The following is a 24,260-nucleotide window of genomic DNA, read 5'->3' as shown; positions in this document are numbered from 1 at the left end:
TTAAGATACACCATTGTTGCTCAGATGGTGTAGGACTGTGACCTTCTCATGAAAACTGAGGATTCTGCAGAACACAATACAGAACAAAACAACTGGGCTAAGTTAAAAGGGAGGGGGAGAGATCTGCATGTGTGAGACTCTAGCTCTCATTGTTCCCAGCTATGACAGCATCAAGCATGCAACATTAAAACACCTTTGGGGGTTTTGTTGAATGTGTAGAAAATAACTATGCCTCCACAACCATCTTTCCTTCCGGAACCTCTCCTTGGCTCTTGGCTGTTCAGGGCCTCCAAAAATAGAGCTGCTTGGATCATAAGCTGAAAGGTGCCCTAGAAGATGGCTACAAGATCCCAAGAGGAAAGTAACCAAAATAAAACTCAGTTTAGCACTGCTTAAGAGTAAAGTGTGTTTTGCTAACAAGCAGATAATATCATGCAAATATGTGTGCATTCATTTCCATATGTATGATTTTCTGATTCTCAAAGTATTAGGGGCTGAAGGGTGTGTGGAAAGTTAAGTTCCTATGTTGGCTGCATCTATTTCACTGCACAGCATCATCATGAAGCAGTAAGGGTATACAGGGATAACCAATTATCCATGGATTTTTCCCCCTGTGCTTTTATCTCAACCCAATGAGAAGGGCCCTTTAAATCAAAAGAAAAATGTTTAACAATAGCAATGGGGGAGGACAGCCGGCTGATAATCCATTCTCTCTCCAGGCAATTAAAACTGCCTTACTCCCAGGCAAGCGACCCCTCCCTTTCCCCTGAGCACCTGAAAGAATGCAAGTCACTATCACCTCTTCCATTCTTTCCCTGTGCTGGGATCCAGGGGAAGGGAGGGGTCGCTAGAGTGAAGCCTTTCTAAGCACATGGAGAGAGTCTGGCTGTGTGTATTACAAAGCAAGCAAGGCTGTTTTTAAATCTCTGAGCAAAACGATGTTTTTTAAATGGATTTGCTTTAGTGTGATTTTTTTGCCATCCATGTGAGTTCTGGGAACGGAACCCTCGTGAACAACAAGACTCAACCTGTACTGAGATTTCCTGACTCAAATGATGAGTAAGGGAGAATTGCAATACACAATATTAATGGCTAATGGATATGGTAGCTTACTCAGAACACCTTCTCTGAGTGCAGAAAGTCCCTGGCTCAATCTCTGACATCTCCAGGGAGATAAGGGAGGACCCTCCTCTCAACCTCTACAGATCTTCTGTCAGAGTGGATGAGGGGTCTCCAAAATTTTTGGCATGAGGGCAGCATGTATATCTGACATGCTTTTGAAGACCAGAAAATAAATAATAAATGCATGGAGAACTGATGTGCTGAGAGTTTGATTGAATAACAATAAGTGGGAAGGGGTGGAAGGAGGGGAGCAGAGGGCAAAATTGACTTGCACAGGAAGAGGGAGGAATGGATTTTGATAAAGCATCAAGTAATCTACAACACAAATCACAATTTTTTTTTTGTCTGCTTCTACTCTATATTCCAGGTCTCCCAGCATTGGTATATATCTCATGCAGCCACTAGAGGTGCTGAATGTAATGCAGTGTAATAAATTTCTTTCCATTGCATTCAGCACTAGTGGTTGAATGCAATATATACCCAGCAGTATGTCTTTAGAGTTATTTTTTAGGCCTGAGAGGCTAGGGAACCACACAGATGGATAAAATCCTTCAGAGGGCCAGATGCAGCTCACAGACCAGGGTTTGGAGACCCCTGGTGTGTAATAGCAAGTTAGATGGACCAAGGGACTGACTTGGAAGAAGGCAGACTTATGTGAAAGACTATCTACTCTCCTGAAACTGAACAGCCAGTGCAGTTCAGGTCATCTAGCATACACTAAGCTGTCACACTGTGTACACCAAAAGAACTGGTGTGGGAAGAATATGGGTGCTTTGAACTCTCTCTCCACTGGAAGCATAACAGTAATGATGGGCTTGCCTCCTTCCTTGTATGCCCCAGGCCTCCAGTGTAGAGGGATGTAGTTTTGTGAAAGACCAAGCTTCTATCTGTGCCAGAGGTCTCCAATTATCCAGAACTTCAGCCAGGATGCTCAAGATGTGAAGCACCCTATCTGGAAAGGATTCTTGCCTGGATGCTGATTGGGGAGGGGATTTATCAGTGTCTCTTTTACCTATATTAGCCTTTTCCTTTATACTACCCTGCCTTATTTAGATTCTGACTTTGGTCTCTCATCCCAAAGCCTTTGTCTGGCCAAAATTCTAAACTTCACTTCCCTTTTCTGGCTACACTGTCTCCTTCCCCATTCACATCACTGCACCATAAATGCCTTTGATGGCAAAGATTTGTGGTTGGTTTATGGTTGTTGTTTTTTGACAGTAATCAAATAAAACATTGAACTTTTCTGTTTGTTCTTCCAACATTGGCTTTTTAATTAAATAAATAAATGTGGTGACGGGTATTCAAGGCAATATTCACTTCACAGTGGAGGCCTCCCAGCTGTAGTAGCGGCAGTGGGGCAGCAAGAAATCAGAAATAGGAGAAAGGAATTATGTTTCATAACAAAATGCCCACCCCAACCCCCCCCCACAGGAGGCAAAAGTCCATTGACTCCTCCCCCTGCCTTTTGGGGACAGGGCCTCCCCCCTTTATCACCGCATTCCTTTAAGATAGACAACTTCCCTGCCATCTGTAAACAAAATTAAAAATATATTTATATATAAATAATACATATTAAACTATTAAAATGGAAGGGAAAATGAAATAGGTTTGTTTAAAAGGAACCAGATTATGAGATGCCAAAGAGCTGGGGGGGGGGGGAGAGAGAGAGAGAGAGCAAGCACTCACAGTGCTGCTCAACTTGGAAAAGAGATATAATAAATGAGAGGAGCTCTTAATTGGGAGTTAAGTGTGCCAAAGTCTGTTTCCCTTGTACAGCTATTACTAGCTGCTGAAATTCACCCAGACTGGATACTCCCATTTTAGTAAGCCTGTGTAAACTCCAACGGTGTTCAGATGTGATACAGTGGATACCATTCACTTTGTTACAGTCCCTCCAACTGGGACACCTTCAGGAACAGAGGTCACATAGGAGGAGCTCTCATTAGCAATTGCAACTTCCTGCCAGTAGGGGGAAAAGAATTGGCGGCTTTTCTGCTATCTAGTGTTCAAACAGTAGAATGCAAGGAGGAAAGCATCTGGTACCACCCAAGAAAGTGGGTCTCACCTTCACCAAGTTTTCATTTACCCCAAATGGGCTGTTTTTCTAAAGATTTTGCCTTGTGATAGGATGGTCACACAGCATTTTAGCAAAGGATGAAAATATTAAACCATCCCACTGCCTTAAAAAAAATGAAGTAAAATAAAAACTTCACAACGTGCAAAAGAAATCTAAGTGACATTAAGTGTAACAATTGGCTTTTAACCCTATAGCATTTGGGGCATTCACAGGAAGTGTTAAGTACCTTGGAAGAAATGTCACCCCTGAGAGTTGTGAATGGACTTGTCTGGGGAAAAGCACTGCTGCCAAAACCCACAGCCTGAAAGTGGACTGAAGTGCAAGAAAGAAAAAAAAAAAGGGAGAGGTATGAGCCCAACAGAGTGCAGGACCAGATTTCTCTTTCCACTGCAAGATGCTGTTTTGCTGTTGACTCTACAGTGATGGAGATCAAAGAGGAAACATTGAATCTGAGCCATATAGTTGGCAATCAACCTGCCAGTCCTCATGGAGACTGAATTGTTGGCAGTCAATTGACTGGCAGCCAAAGCTGCCTTGCAGTGGAAGAACATACTAGTACTACTCCATCTTAGTTTCTCTGGCAGCCCTCAAAATTACTTTATCTCCAGTAAGCTGAACAAAACTTCATGAGGCTGTTACAGTCTATATGGGCATTTAAGGGAATATCAGTTGAACCAGGTGGAAAGGCCACAATGTAACTTGTCCTGTTTGTATCACACAAATGGCCACATTCAGACAATGGGTCACATGTCCATGTGCACCATCCTCCAGTTTCTTGGTCCATTTGTCACTCAAGCCCCAGCTTGTCATGTCACCTGAACTGGTAAACCGTGTTTTGAGAAATCTCCCAGGACTGTAAATTTTATACTCCTGATTTGGAAGGCCTGTTGAAACCAGTTCATCACACACACACACCCAGCTTGTTCCTTTGCAATCTCCAAACCATGATTTAGAGAACTGGAGGAATACAGCCACCAATGGTATTACTACTTTAAGTGGACTTGTCCTGCCTGCGTGTCACAACTGAATCACCATGGGAGGCACTGCTCTCCCTCAGTGCCTCTGCGTTGGCTAACACCATCTTGCTTGTTAGAGGTTGCTTCTCGCAGTTAGTGTGAGGTTTCTGGGCAAATGTCCTGCACCTTTACAGAGATTGGGTGCAGGACAGATGTGAAAGTTCCCTGATGTGACCAGTTACAATGAGCAACTATTAAGCTGTGATTTAATACAGAAAGACTGTAGGCCTCCCATAAATCTAGAGATTGCCTTGGGGGGGGGGGTGACAAAAATTGTGCAGAAAGGAACAAGAGAAAGTGATGGAATGATGCTTTCCCCTCCATTCTTGCAGTTCCATTCATTTCCCAAATTCTTCAAAAACTCCATATACCGGCAACCCCCAGGGTGGGGGTAAAAAGAGGAAAGTATGGATTTGTGAAGGAGCCAGGGTGGTTGACGAAGGAGACTAGGGAGACAGTACAAATACTACAGCCCCACAGAAGGGGTTCTTGACTAAAAAGAAGAAAGGATTTACTGCACTGCTGTCAAAATCCAGCAACAGCAGTATCTTCTCCATGCTTGGGGTTGAGAAGAATGAAGAAAATGAATGAATAGGGATGAGGGATGTGCGTAATGCAAGAATTTCACCCAGACCAATCTCATAATATTCCAGGCTGGCCAAAGCAGCTGAGAGGCGAACATGGACACCTACTCATCATGCCCAGACCGGCACACCCATCCCCCTCTAATCTCAGTTTGGCACTCTGAAGGAGCCAATCTTGCTGCCTTCAGACCATATCTTAAAGCAAAATGCAGCTGAGTGAAAGTAAACACATTCATTCATTGACTCTGAATTCCCCTCTCTTCCTTCAAACCCAATTGCCTCCTGCCACAGAATGTATGCCTTGGGGCTTGCTCAAGGTCCGGAGATGTGTCGCACTGACACTCGCGAGCCAAAAGCTGCACATGATGCTCCATTTAGAGGATTACTGTCCCTTCCCAGCAGGCAATGGGGCTGTGACCAGGACTGGAATGTCCATCTTGTAGGGCTGTGAGAAACACAACTTTGGCAAAAAGGGCTACAGTGCCTTAGCTCTCCCTCGCCACAGCCACCCTTTCACTGCTCCTTTTCTACCCTCCTTCCCCACCTGTGAGAGATGGTAGCTCCCACAGTTTGGCAAGACGTTATCCCCAAAATCATACAGGAAAAAAAACCAACACAAAACAAAAAGGAGGTACCAGCTTTGGCCACTGCAAGTGAAAACTAGAGGGGATCCCCCAGCCTGTTTTTCACCTCTGTGGCCAGCTGCATTCCATGTTGTACCTGAAACCCTCCTCCCCCAATCCAACCCCCCTCAAGTGTTCACTATAACTCTTCCTCTCTCCAGGATGTCCTTCTTTGTGCTGGAGCATCCTCAGCTGGCAACAGAAGACACTCAGCTTGTCTGAGGGTTGTGGATTAGATTCCATATGCCGCTGCATGGCTTTGGCCTCCCCATCCACGTTAACCCCATGGGGGTCACAGGTTCCCCACCATCAGCTTTCCAAAGCTGCATGAGAGTACAATGGAGGTGTTTTGTTTCACTGGAGGGAAAAAATCAAAATGTCCAGGATGGGCAGGAAGAGTGGTCAAAGCTCCTGCGGTCTGGAAAGACAAGGACCAACCAACGTATACATCCAGCCCAGGAAACTGACAGCTGAACGACTGCTCTAACCCACCTCATGCCCCCATGAGGGAATTCAATCCAGTCTTTTCAGAGTCAACTTTTGGCCTACAACAGACCCGTAAATGGAGTCCTGTCACTGTGACAAGGAGTCCGAGTGAGCTGCTGGCGCTGGGCAGGTCTGCTGTGTGGCCAGGAAGCTATTTACATCTCCAATGCCAAGGATACTGAAATCCGGGACTGATAAGGACACTTGAGCGGGGGCCACCAACGGCTCTGGACCCCTGTCCAGTCCCACGTGGCCAGAAATTAAAGGCAGGCCCTCCGTTACACTCCCTGGGAGGGTGAAGTCCATGGCGATCGCCTCCCCCGAACACCTCAAGGACTCCTGCTTGCCCGCTGCAGCCAACTGGTAGAAGCCAGCTTCAGAGGGGTTCAGTGGATGCTGCAGGAAAGCCGGCACGCTGGTGCCCACAGGGGGCTCCTCGGAAGGATCAAAAGAACAGTTTGTTTCTGAAGGGGTGCTGCATTCGTAGCCATGGCCCGACTCACTTGTGCTGCCCAAGCTGCAAGCTGCACTCTCGATGCTCAAAGGCTCTGGAGGGGGGTGGGGTGGGGAGGAGAGAGAAGGGGACAAATATCACTTGATCACTATACACTCAAGTGCGGTATGCTTCAACTGCAGTAAGAAAACTGACTTCAGTGATAAGAATACATGGAAGTTTCATCAGAGGCAAGAGACCCGCAGTGGCCCATTCAAATATGTGAGTCCCTACAAAAGGGACTTCATTTGGCTTTGTTTGAAGAGCTGGGATAGTAGCAGCTAAGAGCATAAGCTAGAAACCTATGGCAGAAGGAATCATTGTTCATTGCAGAGCACCAGCTTTGCATGCAGCAAGTTCAATCCCAGCACCTCCAAGTCAGGCTGGGAAAGAACATATAAGAAATTGCTTTCTACCAAGTAAGATTCCTGATCCACTGAGATGTCAGCATGGCCTAGCAGCAGCAGATCTCCAGAGTTTCAAGTGGGGTTTTCCCCTGCCCTATCTGGAGATGCTGCCAGGGCTTGAACTTGGCACTTCCTGCATACAAAGCAGGTGTTCTGCCACTGAGCCATGGGTGCTCCTCTGGGATTTAAGGGCACCACCTACCTGAAGTACCAGCTGGTCTTAACATTTCACCACATGACTCTGGGGTCACTGCCTGTCCCCCAGGCCCTAAAAAGCCCTAGCCTCAAAGCTTGCGGCTCAGCCTGACCAGTTCATCGTTTGGATGAGGACACTGTCTAAAGTCCTGCTACCTTATTTGCCATCTTGGACCTTGAACCCTGTTTGGGACCATCCACACATGTTTTGCTTGTTTAGACCAATATAGGAATTAAGAAGGTGGAACAAAGACACTTTGTTCTCCACAGTCTCTGCTGCCGTTTTATTTTGGATTGTTTCACTGAATCCTGATGAAGATTTTAACTCAGAACACACGAAGCAAAATACGTACACTGGCATCTCGTGCACCGTAGAGGTCTTCTTCCTCTTTTGTTTCTCATTTGGACTGACAGCCTATTCCCAGAGTTCAAAATCCAGCTCCTGGAGCCTAACCCCTGCTGCGGCCAAGACTTTTGAGGCTTTATGGACCAGGTGCTCCAGCCCAAGGCATTACCTGTGCTCTCCATGGTCATGTGGTCTGGGTTGAAGTGAGAGTCCAGGCAGCTGGTGGCCGAAGGGATGGGTGGGGAGTTGCGTGAACGGCTGGCACTCTCAAGGTCACCACCATCTAAAAAATTATCCACATAATCTCTGCAGGAAAAACACATACACACAGAGATCATGATCACTCAATTACAGGACTCAGATCAGAGTAGTCCTTTGTATTCTCATGAACCCCTTGCAAAGTTACAGGAAAAAAGAGTTACAATGTACTTGAATCTATGCTTCCCAGATAGCAATGGAAAGGGGTGGTTCTGTGAGCAGGGGTGTAGTGGCTCTGGAGTGCACCCTCACCCCTAGATCTTTTGGTGAGTAGTGATGTCAGTGGAGGAAGTGGGGGTAGTACAATGGAGAATCCCCTCTAGGATTATCTAGCTCTACTCCTCCTCCCCCACTTTCTTCTTTCATTCCAACCCCTGCCTTTTCAAAAAGCAAAATGGGAAGGAAGCAGCAACAGCTGGCCAAGCCCAGGATGTGGACAACTTTGAGCCCCAGTCTCCTGCCCCTGCCCCCAATAAGGACACACCAAGGGAGAGGACAAGATGAGAGTGTGAAAATGGGGCGAGGGCTCAAAAGAGAGAGAGGACAGGAGGCGAAATAAGGAAGTGTGTGTGAGCGCAAGAGAGGTGAAAGCAGAAGGAAGGTCAACTCTCCAGAGTGGACAGTTATCACAAAACCTAGGAGGAACAATTCAGATGAGAGTGATCCCAATTAAATAAAATAATGATGGGTGGGGGGATTTTGGCAGCCATGGAGGAAAGTGCTCCAAAGTTTTGGGTCCATCCCATCTCCTCTCTTTACTCCCCCATCCCCTCTCCTCAGAAAGCAAAAGAAGAAAAGAATCACCCCCCCCCCCAAAGGTATAACCAAGTAAAACAAACCACCAGGCCTCTTTGTTACAGATGATGAGATTAAGTACATTATTCTCCAAGGTGTCTTGAATATAACGAGTGTAGCAAGGAAGCAGGCCTGGCATCTGAGGTAAAGTATGATGCTGGCAGTGGCAGAAGCTGCAGCAGCCAAGTTTAAAACAAACAAACAAAACAGAACTTGGCATTGCTCTACTTGGAGGCATGTTTTTAAAGACTGTGCAGCGCAGTCGGAATTCTTGCAAAGCACAGCAACCTATTAGGCAACGTCAGTTCCAGATGTACCCCGTCTACCTAACCTGCCCCAGACCTCGCAATGCTAGGAGAGGGGGAAAAAAAAACTGGGCACAATTCAGCCAAAGTTTAAACATTTTAGAACCATTAATTTTGAAGGATACAATAATGAAGTGCTATCTGCAAACTATATAATGGCTGAGCAGGAGTAGAACAACCACATGCAGCTCCAGCCTAATTATGCTTACTCAGAAGTAAGCTGCATTGTATTCAACTGGGCATACTTCTACTTACTCCTGTGTTTAGGACTGCTGCCTAAATCTCTCACTGCTTTGTTTTCCTATTTTAAGAAGAGTCTCTTCTACCTCAAACAAGAGACAAGCTCTTTCAGCAGTGCGCACAGATGTAGAGGGTACCCAGACAGGCCAGTACTGCCTCTGCTCCTTGACAAAGACAAAAATGCTTGTCCCATTTGGTTTACCAAAAACATTTCAGACTGTATCCAGGCCAGTGAGACCAGGTGCACATCCTCAGAGCTGAAGAAAAGAGGTGCTGCCGCCTGGAAGCCATCCCCTTGCGAAAGAAGTCCCAGACATGTTAATCCCACTGTGTCCAGTGGGGCTTATTCCCAGGCATAGGAATGCAGACTGATTTCTCCATTTGACAAGGACTTTTTTTAGCTCTGTAAAGCAGGTTCTGCATATGTAAAGCAGGATGTGCATATGAGTTAGTGGCCATTTTATTTTGCTCCTTGCTTATAATACCTTATACATAAATAATTTCAATGCAGCCTGTGCTTAGGAGCTGCATTATAAAATAAAATACCCATCAATTCTTGATCCTCATAGCAAATATCCTAGATTCAAGACTCTAATCCCCATTGAAAACCATCTAGTCTAGTGGCCATTACCAGTTATTTGCTGAAACTGTTGCTAGTCAGTTTCAGCAGACAATGCTGGGTGCTGGTGTCATGGGGTAGGGAACCCCAAACTCCAGCTCACAAACTGTAGGTCATGATCTCATTTTTGTGTGTCATGAAACTGACAGCTGGCAAGGAAAATGTATTAAACTATATGGAAAACAAAACAGAGCAGCACGTGTGCATTTGCAGCCCAATCCTAAGCATGTCTACTCAGAACTAAGTCCCATTAGTGTCAATGGGGCTTATTCCCAGGAAAGTGTGGATAGGATTGAGCTGTTATAACACTTCTGCCGGGGTCAGAAGATTGCATATCAACAGAGGGATTGCATTTGTGTGGGGGCATCTGCACCATTAGCCACTCCTTGAGTCCATCTACACCACCCACTACCTCCAACACTGGCAGGTTCATGCTCCAGCTTCTCATGTGTTTGGCCACCTACAGCCCAGCAATGCTCAATGTTACGGATCGTACTCCACGCACGTGGCTCCAGGGTGGAGGACATACTTCTTCCTTCCAAACCGCGTCTGCTGGGTGAAGTAGTCATAGCGCTCCGACTTCTTCCACATGTAATAATACTCCACACACTCGCCCACCGACCGGGTGCGGACCTGTGGACAAAGATGGCAGAGAGATTGAGACCAAGCCAAAAAGTATGGGTATTTCTAGGGGAGTCTATCAGGAATCATGAAAGGTGAACTGAGCAGGTGCCCTAGGATGTTACCCAGAACACTCTGCAATGCACTGGGTTTTCATAGCAATGTTTAGGTCTTCTTTGGTAAATAAGACAAAGGGAAAGGTAGAACATTTGAAAATATCTATTCTGCTTCAAGTTATTTATTCAATTGGTTTTCTCTTCTTACAGAAGTCACTTTGAGCTTTCTCAGAACTGAAAGATGGGGCTTTAAAAAGCCTCTCTTAAATAAAGACTTGTATGTTCATAGATACTGTAATTTCAAATATCAAATCTCATCTCTGCCATGAACTTACTAATGGCTTTAGGGAAGTCACTCCCTCTCAGACTCAGCACTTACTATGAGGATGACTAATACTTATTTACTTTACAGGGCTGTTGGAAAGATTACATCAAATGTATATACGTGAAACTCTTTGCACATGCAGAAAGCACTGTACGCACGACAAGTATTAACGACACTAAATTTATTTATATTTTCATTCATATTTAAAAGAAAGTTAGTGATGACTAAGCACCATTTAACTCAATGATAAGTAAATCATGGATAATTGTACCCATCAAGATACAACCCTGTGTACATTTATGTCTGTCTAACTCTCTCTTACACTCTCTCGCACATGTGTGCACACACAGAGCATGTAACTGGGCTCTCTGGAAACATTTTTCCAGCACCCTAATTGGTTGTGATCTGATTCAAAAAAGTACATATAGACTGCTTGACCCAACAGCAGATAGCCAGTTGCTACCAGGACACCCACTCACAAAGGTGTGGAAGCAAATGGCCTGTGCATGATTCATGGTATGTTTTCAATGCTTTTGCACAAGTTTAGCTATATGCTAGTCCTCTAAGTTTTGCCCAGTGAATGCACATGCTCTAAATCACCTTGTTGGCTTGAATGAGATGGAAGTTTTTCCCGTGGACCCGGAACCCGTGTTCGAAGTTTCTGCATTCCTCTTCACTCCAGGCACAGAGTTCATCTGCAGGAAAGCCAAAAGAACACCAAAAACATGATTGGGGAATTGTCAGAGACATCATTTCTCAAATTTTGGTCGCTGAAGGGAATTTTTTTTTCTTTTTTGAATTAAAACTGGAGAGCTTCTTCACTTATGCAACCCCAAAGACATAGGATGTGTAAGAACAAGAATGATCCCTCCCTCCCAAAGGACCCCCCCCCCACCCAATAACTTTCTGCATGAGTTACTAGTTGAGCATGCTTCCTGATTAGGCAGTCTACCTCTCATTAACAATTGCTGGGAAGTAATAGAGGAAAAGCACTATTGCCTTCATGCCCTGCTTGTGGGCTTCCTGGAGTCGACTGGCCACTCTGAAAAGCAGGAGGCTGGACTAGGATGAACCTTTGTCCTGATCAAACATGGCTCATCTTATGTGGTCATACAGAGGATGAGTCTTTCAATGGCTATCAGCCATGCCAGTTATATGAAGCCTCCATGTTCAGGAGCAATCTGCTTCTCCATATCAGTTGTTGGTGAGTTAACAGTGGGAGAGGGCTGTTGCCTTCATGCCCTGCTTGCAAGCCTCCTGGAGGTATGCAGTTGCTCATTTGAGAAAGCTGGGTGCTAGACTAGATGGAGCTCTGCTGTTCTCATGTTCATATAAATGCTTATAGAAAATGAGTCTGCCAACAGCTATAAATCAGGATAGGTAATGGAACCTCCATGTAGAAGGTATTAAACCTTCATTCCCTAAATACTGGGACATTGGGGGGGGAGGGGTGAGAGGAAAAAATACATTTAAGAACAAAATATAAATGCAAACAAAACAAACCACTGCAAACAAAAATAGAAATATTACTGTTCTGAAGACCATTACAAAGAGAAACTAAGTTGTATCTGTTTACAAAAAGAAAAGAGAAAGGGGGAGGGGAATAAGGATATTTCAGCAATTTACTATTGCATGTTTCACATGCTGTAAGTATACGTCTAGGAAAGGCTTCCAAATGTCCACAAATATAGCCATTATCATCTATAAGCCATTTGCTGATAAGGTCAAAAGGTCTTCAGTCCACTAACTAGTAGTAGGGGGGCACTTATCCTTCCAATTTTCAATATCAGACTTTTTGCAATTTTAAGGGCACAGAGTCAGGGTCCAATCCTGAAGAATGTGTGCCGGCTCCCCACCAGCATGCACTGTTGCAAACATACCTAAGGCATGCCTGTGTCTGTTAGTGCCAGCCCAGCACCAGAGCTGGCCCAGCACAAGCCTGCTCAGGACCAGCACCGGTCGAAGGCCAACAGATTGCCACCTAATGCTCACGTGGAGCACCAGGCGGCAGAGAGTGGGGACGTGGGGCGAGGTAGGGGAGAGGTGTTCTGGGCAGGGAGAGGGCAGGGGAAGGCGTGGCAGGGGAGGGAAGGGGGAAGGTCTAGAGTTTACACCTCCTCATGAGTCCGTTAGGCCGGCATGTGGCGGAGCACCAGCCTGGGGAAGCTGAATTCAGCCTCTGCGCTGATGGAGGGACTGAGCCTTGTGTCAGCTGAGCTTGGCCAACACAAGGCTCTGGGGTGGGCGGGGAGGAGGCAAGAGGGAGGCGTTCTGGGGTGGGAGAGGGCAGGCAGTGGGTGGCCCCGTGGGCAGGTGGATGGGGAGTGGGAGGTGGGACTGGGACCCAGCAGTTATGCCTGATTCCAACCTGTTTCCTGAGTAGCACATAGCGGATTCAAGTCGCTCTGCTCTCCTTGGACTTGCGCCAGCTCAGGAGGTGGGGCAAGTCTGAGGAGACCCATAGGGGCTGGAGTGGCTTACCTGGGGGTAAGTGGAAGAGTTTCTCCTTACCTTCAACTGAGCCACTGTGGTGCCCTATCTTGCGCTGGATACAGCACAAGCCTCCTGGTTTGCCTGTTCCAGCGCAACATAGGATTACGCCCTAAGGTTCATAGATACTGCAGATATTATGTAGAACCATTTTCCATTGTTTACACAGGCCTGCAAAAAACCCTTTTTTTCTTAGTTGCCAAGGATATCTGAATGAATTTAGGATATTTTGGGGGTGCTGAATCAAAAAATGGCATCCGTTTTGTTCGACTGGGTCTAGTTTTGGGTGAATGGTATAGTCACCTTATATGCTGATTCAAGCAAGTTCTTTGTGAGCTTGCTTCCTTGTGAGCATGAGAAGCTTGTGATGCAGCTTCCTTGTGAACTTCCTCACGAGGAAGCTGCTTGAATTAGCATATGATGCTGTACTCCCAAAACTAGAGCCAACTGGGCAAAATGGATGGCATTTTTGGATTTTGCATCCCAAATATACCCAAGAATAGGTTTAACTTTTAAGACAACAAAATGTATGTAGGCCTGTGATACACAAGAGAGGATGGTCGAGCTTTATATTCCCTCTTCCTCTAAGCAGTTGAGTGTCATATTTATTGTGACATCAAGTATTTATAAACAAATATTGCAGGCTTCATTTTTCAATTGACTGTAGAAGTATTGCTACGAGTGATGGTGTCTGAGAAACTGATAATGCATCTGGACCAAATGACATTAATAAATGCCACAATTTAGCAGATGCCACTTAGCAGATGATGGCAATTCATATCTAGCCATTAGCTTTGAATAAATGGTCTTAAATGCTGGGGATAAGGAAGATAGGGGGACTGTATCTCCTGCTTATGATATCAGCTTGGCTGTTGCACAATGGCATAGCTAGGTCATCTGATGCCTGGGGCCCATAATCTTTGGACACCCCCCATACAACAAAATTAAGTAATTAAGTAATATTTTTCACATTTTTATACCGCCCTTCCTCTAAGGAGTTCAGAGTGGTGTGCCATCTCCTGCTACTGCTCCCCTGCAAACAGTACTCAGTGACATACTGCCCCTGCATTTGGTGGTTCAATGTAGCCATCATGGTTAATAACCACTGATAGACTATTGTCCACTATGAAAGTTCAGAATCCACTTCAAAGTCATCTAAGCCAGGGACCAATAACACCCCATCTTCCCACCACTAGGGTCGATATCAGCTGGTGTGGTAACTCCCCATTATTTATGCATTTTATTATAAAACAGGGGTGCCCAAAACCCACTTGCGGCCCTCAAGGCCTCCCAATGTGGCTCTCAGGGAGCCTCCAGTCTCCAATGAGCTTCTGGCCCTCCGGAGATTTGTTAGAGCCTGCACTGGCCCAACACAACTGCTCTCAGCATGAGGGCAACTGTTTGACCTCTCGCGTGAGCTGTGGAATAAGGGCTTCCTCTACTGCTTGCTGTTTCATATCTGTGATGCAGTAGCGGCAGCAAAGGAAAGGCCAGCCATGCTTTGTGCAAGGCCTTTTATAGGCCTTGAGCTATTGCAAGACTTTAGTCATTCATATAAGTTCATCTTTAATATATTCATTTATGTAAACTTATGTAAATTTATTCAAATTTTAAATGTAAATTAATTATTTTTTTCCCTGGCACACAGTGTCAGAGAGATGATGTGGCCCTCCTGCCAAAAACTTTGGACATCACTGCTATAGAATAATACAGGTCATCGAACCAATCTAACCAGCAAAAAAAAAAAAAAAAGTGGCCAACTTGATGACACTCACACAACTGAATAGGAGTATGAGTATTAGCTCTTAAAAATGGAAAACAGAGCTGACTTATAATAATATCTTACTGGTTCCATGCGGCGTCATAATAACACCTTGTTAACTCTTACAACACTCAGACACAATGGTCTGTTTTGATGGACAGGGCAGTGGAAATCTCTCTCACCTCGAATGACCTTCACATTGAACCGGAGCCGCCGCAGTGCCTCTTCTGCATTGAAGTTGCACTTCACCAGTTCATACAATGCCTGTGGAGCATGTACACAGTGACAGCTAGTTAGCTGCAGAATTGGTGGTTGGCTGGTTTGGGGAATAATAGTAGAAAGGCAATGTAACAGGAATTGGGGGGGGGGGGAATACAATGAGCAGCAGCCTGTTCAGATAAACTCAGTTCATAGTGGTAGAATGAACCATGACTACTGAGGAAGGATCATAGCTCAGTAAAAGAGCACAGGCTTTGCATGCAGGTCTTGGGGTGTAAGCGTGGAAATCATCAGTAAAAGGATCTCCAGTAGAGTTGGGAAGACCCCTTTCTGACCAAGACCCTGGAGAATCACTGCCAGGCACAGGAGACAACACTGAATTAGATGAACCAATAGTCTCATCTGGTATAAGGCATTGGCTCACTAGTAGATGTTCCAGATTTAATCTCCAATATCTCCAAGAACTCAGACAGCAAGGTCTTTCTCTACCTGAAAAACTCTAGAAAGCTGATTCAAGGCAGATTATACTATGCTAGGTGGACATGATCTGACTCAAAACAAGGCAGCATCAAGTGTATAACAAAGAATTCCGAATCATGAATCATACAAAGAATAAGGCAATATATTACAGGCATCTGGTCACTGAGCACATGGTTCTCTCTAAATTACAACTGAAGGCACTACTCACGCTTACAGCTAAAAAGTTTTCTTTTAACAGTATGCAACGGTAGGAATTACTGTAATCCTAATTTATTAAAAACATAGTAAAAGATAAGATACATTTTTATTCTTTTTTAAATTCTGGTCTTCACCACCTTTTTGTAAACACTATCAGAGTAAGTGCACTGTAAACTACATACCAGTAAAACAGTAGTTCCCAACCTGGTATTCATGTACTCCCAGGGACACTCAACAGGACCTTTAGGGGTAATTGAAAAAGAATGAAATAATGGCAGAAAAAGGCAGGCCGTGCTCCAGAATGCCTTGCAAGGCAGGAATGCCTTGCAAGGACCAGCAAGGCAGGAAGGGAGGTAGCTAGTTGGCTGTGAAAGCCCCACCAATAGCTAGTTTTTGGTCATCAATTCATCTATGAATCAGTGATTGAAAACCATCACAGTAAAAAAACTGAAACATAATATGAAAAGTGATCAATCACCCAGAATTTCTCAGCACACTTCTGGTGCATAACAGTGCAAAGGCAGAGTCTTCTGCTCTTCAAACAGATGAAAAGAGAAAATATGTGATAAATACATGAAGTCTGAGAGGAGATGAGGGCTTGTATTATTAATTACAAACCTTTTGCTAATATGAAGGGTATAATTTATGGAAATGGGCTGCCAAGGGATATGCAAGTGAAAAAGGTTGGGAACCACTGCAGGAGATCCATGAATCAAATCCACCTTTAAGGTGGCCATGAGGAGAACCATGAATCAAAGACACCTTTAAGGTGTCTGGTGTGTTAAGCCAGAAGCTCTACATACAACATACAACCCATAACACATAACTGAGAGTGTGCAATTCAATTCACAGCAGGGAGATGAGATATTTGCAGCCCTTTTTACTTAGAAGTAGACCCACTGCTTTCCACGGGTGTTATTCTTAAGTAACGGTGCACTGAATTGTAGCCTGGGAAGGAGGGTCCCATCCTGGTGTTTCAAAAAACAGACCTGCTTTGCAAGCATTTGCCAAGCAGAACCAGGCTGCAGCAGAAGGAAGGAGAATAAAAGGTTAACTTTGGCTGGAATGTCCCTGGAAAGTAAATATAGCAAGGTGCCTGCCTGAGCTGAGCAACAGCTCAGCTGAGAAAGGAAACTGTTCAGAGTTGAGAGGCTCTGCCCTCTGATTGACCTGGAGATCAGGCAAAGTGATAATTGGAGCTTGATTACTTGGCAAAAATTTCACCTTTTTACTATAAGTACTTTTTACTATAGTACTTTAAGTACTTAAGTACTATAAGTACTTATAGTACTTACTATAATAAAAAGTACTATAAGTGAGTATCTACTGTACTCGCCCAGCCTCAGGAGCCCACTCTCTGTACATGCGCATGAGTCTCTGTTCTGGGTGTGCCTCATCTGAAGGCAGAGGGAGTGACTGAATGATCCAGTCAAACCTGATAGGGCAAAACTAGCAACCCACAGCAGTGGTTCAGAAGGAGGCAAGGACAGAACAGACAGTCATGCAGAGAAGGAGTTAGCCTCCTCTGCAATTACTTTAGGCTCACAAGAGCTTCCAATTCATTTATTTCTTCTGATGCATTTGCAGTTTCCTTGTGGCATGGTTTTGGGGAAAATCTTTCCTGCCAGACTCACTTGCTCGTTGTCCTTCACCATCTCTCCCTCTGGGAGACTAGTGTTGGAGACCTCATCCCACCTCCTTTTGATGGCGCGGTATAGGAACTCTTCCACCTCTCTCTCAGGGAGGATGTTTGGATCCCAAAGCAACTGATCATCATTTTCATAAACTGGAAAAGAAACATCAGTGAGCGGAACTGGGCTTAGCTGAGCAGATAGTCAATTTCTTGTCAGGTTGAAATGGATCTGGGAAATCAGAGTTCAGACACACCCACACTCATCATTAAGGACTGTAGGCAGGTGCTATCAGCAGAACAGTTTTGTGAACCCCTTCTTCCTTTTTAAAATAAAAGATATTTCTAGTCCCTATGGTTGAAGGTATTCTTGAAAGCAATTAGGAAATTCCTGCTAAGTTTCAGAAGCCAGAAGGGTGGCCAGAAAAGATATCCAGAGGTTGGCAATGAGGCTTTAATTACCCCATCGCTCTCTATTATTACCACCAAAATAAAAATTGTGCAAAATAACTGCCTCCCCCCCGCCCAAATGCAAAAGGCAGGACAAATCATAGGGTCTGTGTAATTTACTTGGGTCACAGGATTTTGTTCTTCTTGGCATATAATTTGGATTGCCTGGTCACAGCCTCAGTGCAGGGCATCCCCAGACCAGCATGCATCTCACTATTTCACAGCCTCAGCTTCCATCTGTGAAATGGAAGCCGAAGCTGACCTACATTTAGCCATACAGAACTGTTGTGGATGCATGTAACTTATTTCTCCTCACCTTGTCTGGGTTTGTAGCTCTGAAAGGGCACCACATGTAGCTTCCCTTAAACCTTTAAGGTGGTTCTTCATCTTTAAATTGTTTATTTTTGAATTTTTCACTTCTTACAGATTACACAATAATGAGTATATTGCAATCAGATACAGAATAAAAGTATAAGTTTCAGAGGCTCTAACTAGGGCAATATCAAGTGCTATCACACAGAGGAAGTGATATCACCAGAAAGACAGTATCCACATTCCAGCACGAATAAAAGTGAAATTACAAATGTTTGCACAATGTGGTTGAATCTTCTTACAGAATAAAGATGTAGATAAGTCTCAACAGTCTCCAATAAAATCCCCAGTGAGGAAGGGCGCCCACCTTTTTCGCCATGCCTATTCAAGTGGAGAAGGGGAATGGATGCCTGGTACTGGGACCCAACCATGATTTCCTGCAAATAAGAAGAGGAGAAATCTGGGACAATCCAACGATTCATACTCTCAAAGACACACAACAGCTGTTGACTACAGTGGCCCTTTAGTATCTGTGGGGAATTGGTTACATGACCCCTGTAGATACCAAAATCCGCAGATAATGAAATCTGTGGGAGCCAGGATTGCAGCAGTGCAGGGATCACCTGGGGGGCTGCGCCGGGCCATCAAGAGAGACTGTACCGCCTACCCCCCCCCCAGCGTCTCTAGGTCTCCCGGACATGACTGACAGTCAGTTCTGATTGTGTCTGGGAGATGTTCTGAGGTCAGGGAAGCCCTACAGCCCACTCCATGGGCTTTCCCCAACCTTATAAGGCCTCCCAATATGACCGGAAGTCACTGCTGGTCGCATTTGGGAGGCCCTCTGAGCTATGGGTTTTGCATCTGCAGATGTTCATCCACGGATAAGGAGGGCTCATTGTTCTTGCTTATATGAATGAACAAGGGGAAGGACTGTAGCTCACTGGCAGAGAAACTACTTTGCAAGTTCAAGTCCCAGGTTCAATCCCTGTCAGCATCTTCAGACAGGAAAAGGAAAGAAACTTTAGAGAGCTGCTGCCAGTCAGTGTAGACAATACTGAACTACTTGCACCAAGAAAGGTTCAGTATGTGGCAGATACATATGTTCACAGGATTCACCCTAGGAAACCTGCTAGCATGATTATAAACTATTAATTAAAATTTTCTTCACATGTATGGTGACATGTCTGTGGTTAAGTATGGTGACTTACAACAATTTACAAACAGGTGAAACTGCCTTAGCAATCACTGGTTCATCCAACCCAATACAGTATACTCTGACTGGAGGCAGCTCTCCGAACTGAGGCTCTCTCAGGACTGTTACTTAGGACCTTTTTTAATTTGGGATGCCAAGGACTGGGACCTTCTGCATGCAAGGCAGGCATTATGGATGCTCTGGCTATGGATGCCCCTGATGAACACATGAAGTTGGCTTATATGATATCAATTATATTGAACCCATTTAAGCCCAGCACTGTCTACTCTGGCTGGCAGTGGCTCCCCAGGACCCAAACTCTGCTACCCAAGATCTCTTACGTGGAGATGCTGGGAACTGAACCTGGCCTCTTCCACTGACAAAAGGTGCTCTACCGTTGAGCTATGGCCCATCCAGGTGGGCAATTATGTCCCTTCTTGATCCTAAAGCTCACTGTAATGGTGAGAATCATGAACAGGATGTTCCTGGTTAAAGATGTCTTAAAGGATTCTGACTTCTCATAGCCTCAGAACAGGACCACACTGATGCTCACTGTGGCTTCCAACCACTGACCTTCTTGCAGTCATTGGGAGTGATAGAGTCCTCTTCAGAGTCCTCAGCCGAAAAGGAAGCACAGGGGGAGGAGCAGGGACCCTTGTCTTCGTCAGCAAGGAAGTTTGCTTTTGGAAAGAGAAAAGAAAAACCCAAGGTTTATTCACTGACTGGCTGAGTTTTGTTTCATTGCCAAACTCTTCCTATCCTTGAAAGAGAAGCATGAGCAAGAACACTGGAATATCATTATACAGGTCCAGCCTAGTTATACACGGATTTTTTATACACGGATTTGAATCAACACAAATGGCCACTGCAAATGAGAAGGAATGTGCTGATCGCTGGAGAAGGGAAAAATGCATCCCTTTAAAATCAGTTTAAAAAACTGCAGTCCTTTAACAATAGCCTCCTTAATGAGAGAGAGAGAGAGAGAGAGAGAGAGAGAGAGAGAGAGAGCAGCTGGCTGACAATCCATCAATCCTTCTCTCTCCAGGCGACCCCTCCCTTCCCCCTGAGCACGTGAAAGAAAGGTGATCACTTTGCATTGGTGAAGGGAGGGACTGAGTGAAGCACCTTTCTAAGCTCTTGGAAGAGGACTGATAGATGGATTGTCTTCTTAATGACTCTTATCTTACATCACGAAGGTCAGCAAGGCTGTTTGTAAATCACCAGAGCAAAGGGACTTTGTTTTTTAAATTGATTTGCTATTGTGCGTTTTTTGCCATCCACATGAGTGCTTGGAATGGAATCCACGCAAATAATGAGGCTCAACCTGTATTCGACTTATGCCCATGTTTGACTTTCAATAAAAACATGCACACATACACACCAAAAAATAAAAATAAAAAACCCAACCAAGCTGGTCATCAAAAGAACCATTAGCAGCATTTTCAGACAGCAACTCCCTGTTAACATTTAGCTAACCTGCTGTACGACCCTTCAAGCCCACTGGATACACTGAGATATAAAGAAACAAACATTTTTAATAGATAAAATAAAAAATGTTGATACAAAGTCTGAAATTTGCAGCATGATTCTAGGAAGTCTTCTTTCTCCAAGGAGAACTTTTGGCCAAATTTAGGAATGTTCAAGGGCAAAATGAGTAGTGAAATTAGCCATCTTAGGGCCCAATCCTATCCAATTTTCCAGTGCTGGTACAGCTGTGCCACTGGGGTGCACAGTACATATTGTGGTGGGGAGGCAATCACAGAGGACTCCTCAAGGTATGAGAACATTTGCTCCCTTACCTTGGGGCTGCATTGCAGTTGCACCAGAGCTGGAAAGTTGGATAGGACTGGGCCCTTAGAGCGCAATCCTAACCTTGCGCTGGTACAGCCAGGTTACATAACCTGTGCTGTATCCAATGCAGCGTTGGAGGTCACCTCAGGATAAGGGGATATTTTTCCCCGTGTAACACCTTAGCCTGCCCTATGTGGCTACTTGGACCTGTGCCAGTTATTTAGCTGTTGCAAATCCAAGCAGACCATGTAGGGCTTTCAGGCTTAGAAGCAGGAGTTAGGATATGGTGTGCACTGCTGCCACCAATCCCACCCCTCCTAGCCCCAATTCTCCCCCCCCGCTGTTCTGTCATCCCCCTGCCCAGAAACGCCCCCTTCCCACCCCTAGAACGCCCTTCCTCCACATTCTCCCACCCCCTGTGCCATCCTGTGCTACACTCACCTGCGCTAGGATTGGAGCTGCAGCTGGGAGGCCAGCGCACATTGTTGTGCCGGTGTGGCCAGCTCCCATGGCATCACTCAAAAGCTGGTGCAGCAGCGCATGTCGACTGAGCTACCAGTTGCTGCTGTATGTTTCACAGTAAAAGAGTATTTCTCTTCAGCAGCCTTCAATCATCATTCCCTCCCATGCCTCTTGAAGCAATGCTACACAGTGGGGTGGGAGGGTGGGGAATGGGGGCTGAAGCCTGCTGGGAGAAATGCTACTCTGTTGTCACAAAACAGATGGCACTGGAAAAGTTAAGTTAAAGCCGCCATGAGTGTCCTTCAGTGGATAGAAAGGCGGGATATAAATCAATCAATAAAAGATAACCCCCTTTTGTGGAGGGGAGCATCCAAATAGGTAATTCCTCCTCACCAACAGTCTGTACTGATATGGCTAAGAAAAAACTTGATAGTGTGGAATGTATAAACCGCCCCTCAGTTTACTCAGAAAAATCTAAACAGCACTTTATCCCTTCTCTTGAAGCAAGCCAGAGATCAGTCACACTTACAACCCGGCTGGTTGGGGAAAAGGTCTGATGCATCATGGGAAGTAACAGAAGGGGTCAGATCCTCTGCTGAAGACTGTGTCTCCTCTTCCTCTTCCCCAGAAAGCAAATCTTTTGCTATTTGTTCCTTTTGTCAACAACCAGAAAAAAGGAAGAAATGTTTTTAATAATTTAAACATATAAATTATTCATCTTTGTGAAAGTTTGTAGTATTTAGCATTGTGGGCCCTGGTAGGGCATGGAAAACCAGCAGGGAGAAGGGGGCCCCATCAGGTGGTACATGGGTGGGTTTGCCAGCCAGCTAGGCAATGGAGCATGTATCTCCACTGACCAGCTAGGTGGTGGGGCATGGGACTCGTCTGGTTAAGCGGGGAGGAGAGAATGGGTGGATGCACCAATCAGTTGGAAAGAAGTGTGATGCCTAGTGATGTCACTGACTTCTACCAGCTCCCAGCTGCATGAGAGAAGAGCTGATAAGTGTTAGCTGGACCTAGCAGAATGGGGCTGGCCTTGGCCTTATAAAGGGTCATGGGAAAAAGAAGAGAGGGCAGAGAGGAAGAGAAACAATGAAGGAGATGAGAGGGCCAAGAAGTAGAGCAAGGGGAACAGAGAAATGCAAAAGAGCAAAAGAGACAGAGTAGACCCGAGGAGGAGAGAGGTGCCTCCCTAACTTGGAGGGGTCTAGCTTTCCCTAGGGAAGACCTGGTCTGACTTGGGTGGATACAGGACTCAAGGAACAAGGGAGGCAAGGAGAAACTTGCAGACTTGGCCAGGAACAGCCTAGCAGCATTCCTTCAGTCAGATACTCCACAGGCGGCCAACTCCCCCGTGACCAATTCCTCAGAGGAGAGGCCAGGTACACATGCAAAGGAACCCAAGCCATCCTTCAGGGTGCTGGGGCGGAGCTCATATCAAGACAGGTGGCCTAGGGACTACGTTATCTCCAAAGACCTTAGAGAAGAAGAGCTACCGCATAGGGGCCCCAAGGGAGCACAGAATGCTAAGGGAGGAGGCCAATCTCTCCCTTCTTCCTGTTGGCCTGCTGGTTTGGCCAAAATAAATGGAGAATGACGCACCAACTGTGGGATGTTCGTAAGCTTCCAAAGCCCCCAAGAGGTGGAGTTTTACTCTGTGGGAGGAGCAGGTGGAGATGACAAGCATTGTCATTATAATTAATTGCATAAATTTTATATTTCATTTGTATCATCATTTGTTTACATAGTTTTCCATATAACAAGAATGACGAAGATGGGATGGTGCCTTATACCGAGTCAGACTACTGTTTCATCAAATTCAGTACTGTCTAAACTGACTGTCAATAATTCAAGCAGGGGTCCTACCCAGACCTCCCTGGCCATGTTTCAGTGATTAGACCTTGGGATCTTCTAAATCAGGGGTGCTCACACTTTTTTGGCTGGAGAGCTACTTTGAAACCCAGTAAGGCCCGGAGATCTACCAGAGTTTTTTTACAATGTTCACGCCATCATAACATATAACATTTATGTGTACAATGTATGTTGGTGTACCTTGCATAACCGCATGAGCCAATATTGCACAACACAAAATAATTAACTATAAACATTTTTTGTAATTACTTGAGTTTACTTTGATGACTTGCACTGAAGTGAATCAGCCAAGGATGCATAGTCTGGACAGTAGCTGCTGATAGCCAGCCTCAAGCACACTTCCAAATGTTCATCAGTCATGGTGGAACGGTACTTGGACTTAATGATCTTCATGTAGGAAAAGGCTGACTCACATAAGTAAGTGGAGCCCTTCCTACCTCAGGTGCTCTTATATTCCTGAGGGCCCTATTGCCTTCAAGTGGCTGCAGCTGTGCAGCACACTCTGCTGGATGCCCAGGCCTTACCCTTAAAGGGGCCACTGCTGACACCACATCTACCTCCTCACCAGATCTTCCTCGATTCCAATACAAGTGGGGGGGGGGGAGCAGATCTCTATACAGACCAGTGCAAAAACAGGGGAAAAGAATGAGGGAGGGAAGATCTCTATATAGACATCACAGCAAGACCAGTGCAAAACCCCTTGCACACAGAACCAACAGATGGAAGTTGTGGGGGGCAGATCTCCATACATATCAGTGCAAAAGCAGGGGAAAGGTGTGGGGGAGGGAAGATCTCTATATAGACATCACAGCAAGACCAGTGCAAAACCCCTTG

At 45.3% G+C, this 24,260-nt stretch overlaps 1 protein-coding gene across 3 annotated transcripts in view; it reads right to left on the bottom strand.

The window, feature by feature from the left end:
• Window positions 1–2,393: 2,393 nt before the first annotated feature.
• The window catches only part of MIER2 (MIER family member 2), a 34,170-nt gene continuing 12,303 nt past the window's right edge, over window positions 2,394–24,260 (bottom strand). The window contains exons 5-13 of one of the 3 annotated variants that reach the window (XM_066636370.1): window positions 22,084–22,207; window positions 19,875–19,981; window positions 18,477–18,546; window positions 17,352–17,503; window positions 15,003–15,084; window positions 11,169–11,263; window positions 10,063–10,199; window positions 7,519–7,655; window positions 2,394–6,456 (exon numbers count right to left, since the gene is read on the bottom strand). In XM_066636370.1, coding sequence (XP_066492467.1) covers window positions 5,996–6,456; window positions 7,519–7,655; window positions 10,063–10,199; window positions 11,169–11,263; window positions 15,003–15,084; window positions 17,352–17,503; window positions 18,477–18,546; window positions 19,875–19,981; window positions 22,084–22,207 — 1,365 coding nt within the window. In that variant the 3' untranslated portion in view covers window positions 2,394–5,995. The remainder of the gene's footprint in view (window positions 6,457–7,518; window positions 7,656–10,062; window positions 10,200–11,168; window positions 11,264–15,002; window positions 15,085–17,351; window positions 17,504–18,476; window positions 18,547–19,874; window positions 19,982–22,083; window positions 22,208–24,260) is intronic. The other 2 variants (XM_066636371.1, XM_066636372.1) reach the window with 2 other exon arrangements.

This window comes from Tiliqua scincoides, chromosome 8 (assembly GCF_035046505.1).
Source record: "Tiliqua scincoides isolate rTilSci1 chromosome 8, rTilSci1.hap2, whole genome shotgun sequence".
In the NCBI taxonomy this organism is placed as follows: Eukaryota; Metazoa; Chordata; class Lepidosauria; order Squamata; family Scincidae; genus Tiliqua; species Tiliqua scincoides.
The sequence above is the reverse complement of the archived record's forward strand: the minus strand, read 5'-3'. Positions and strand labels throughout refer to the sequence as shown.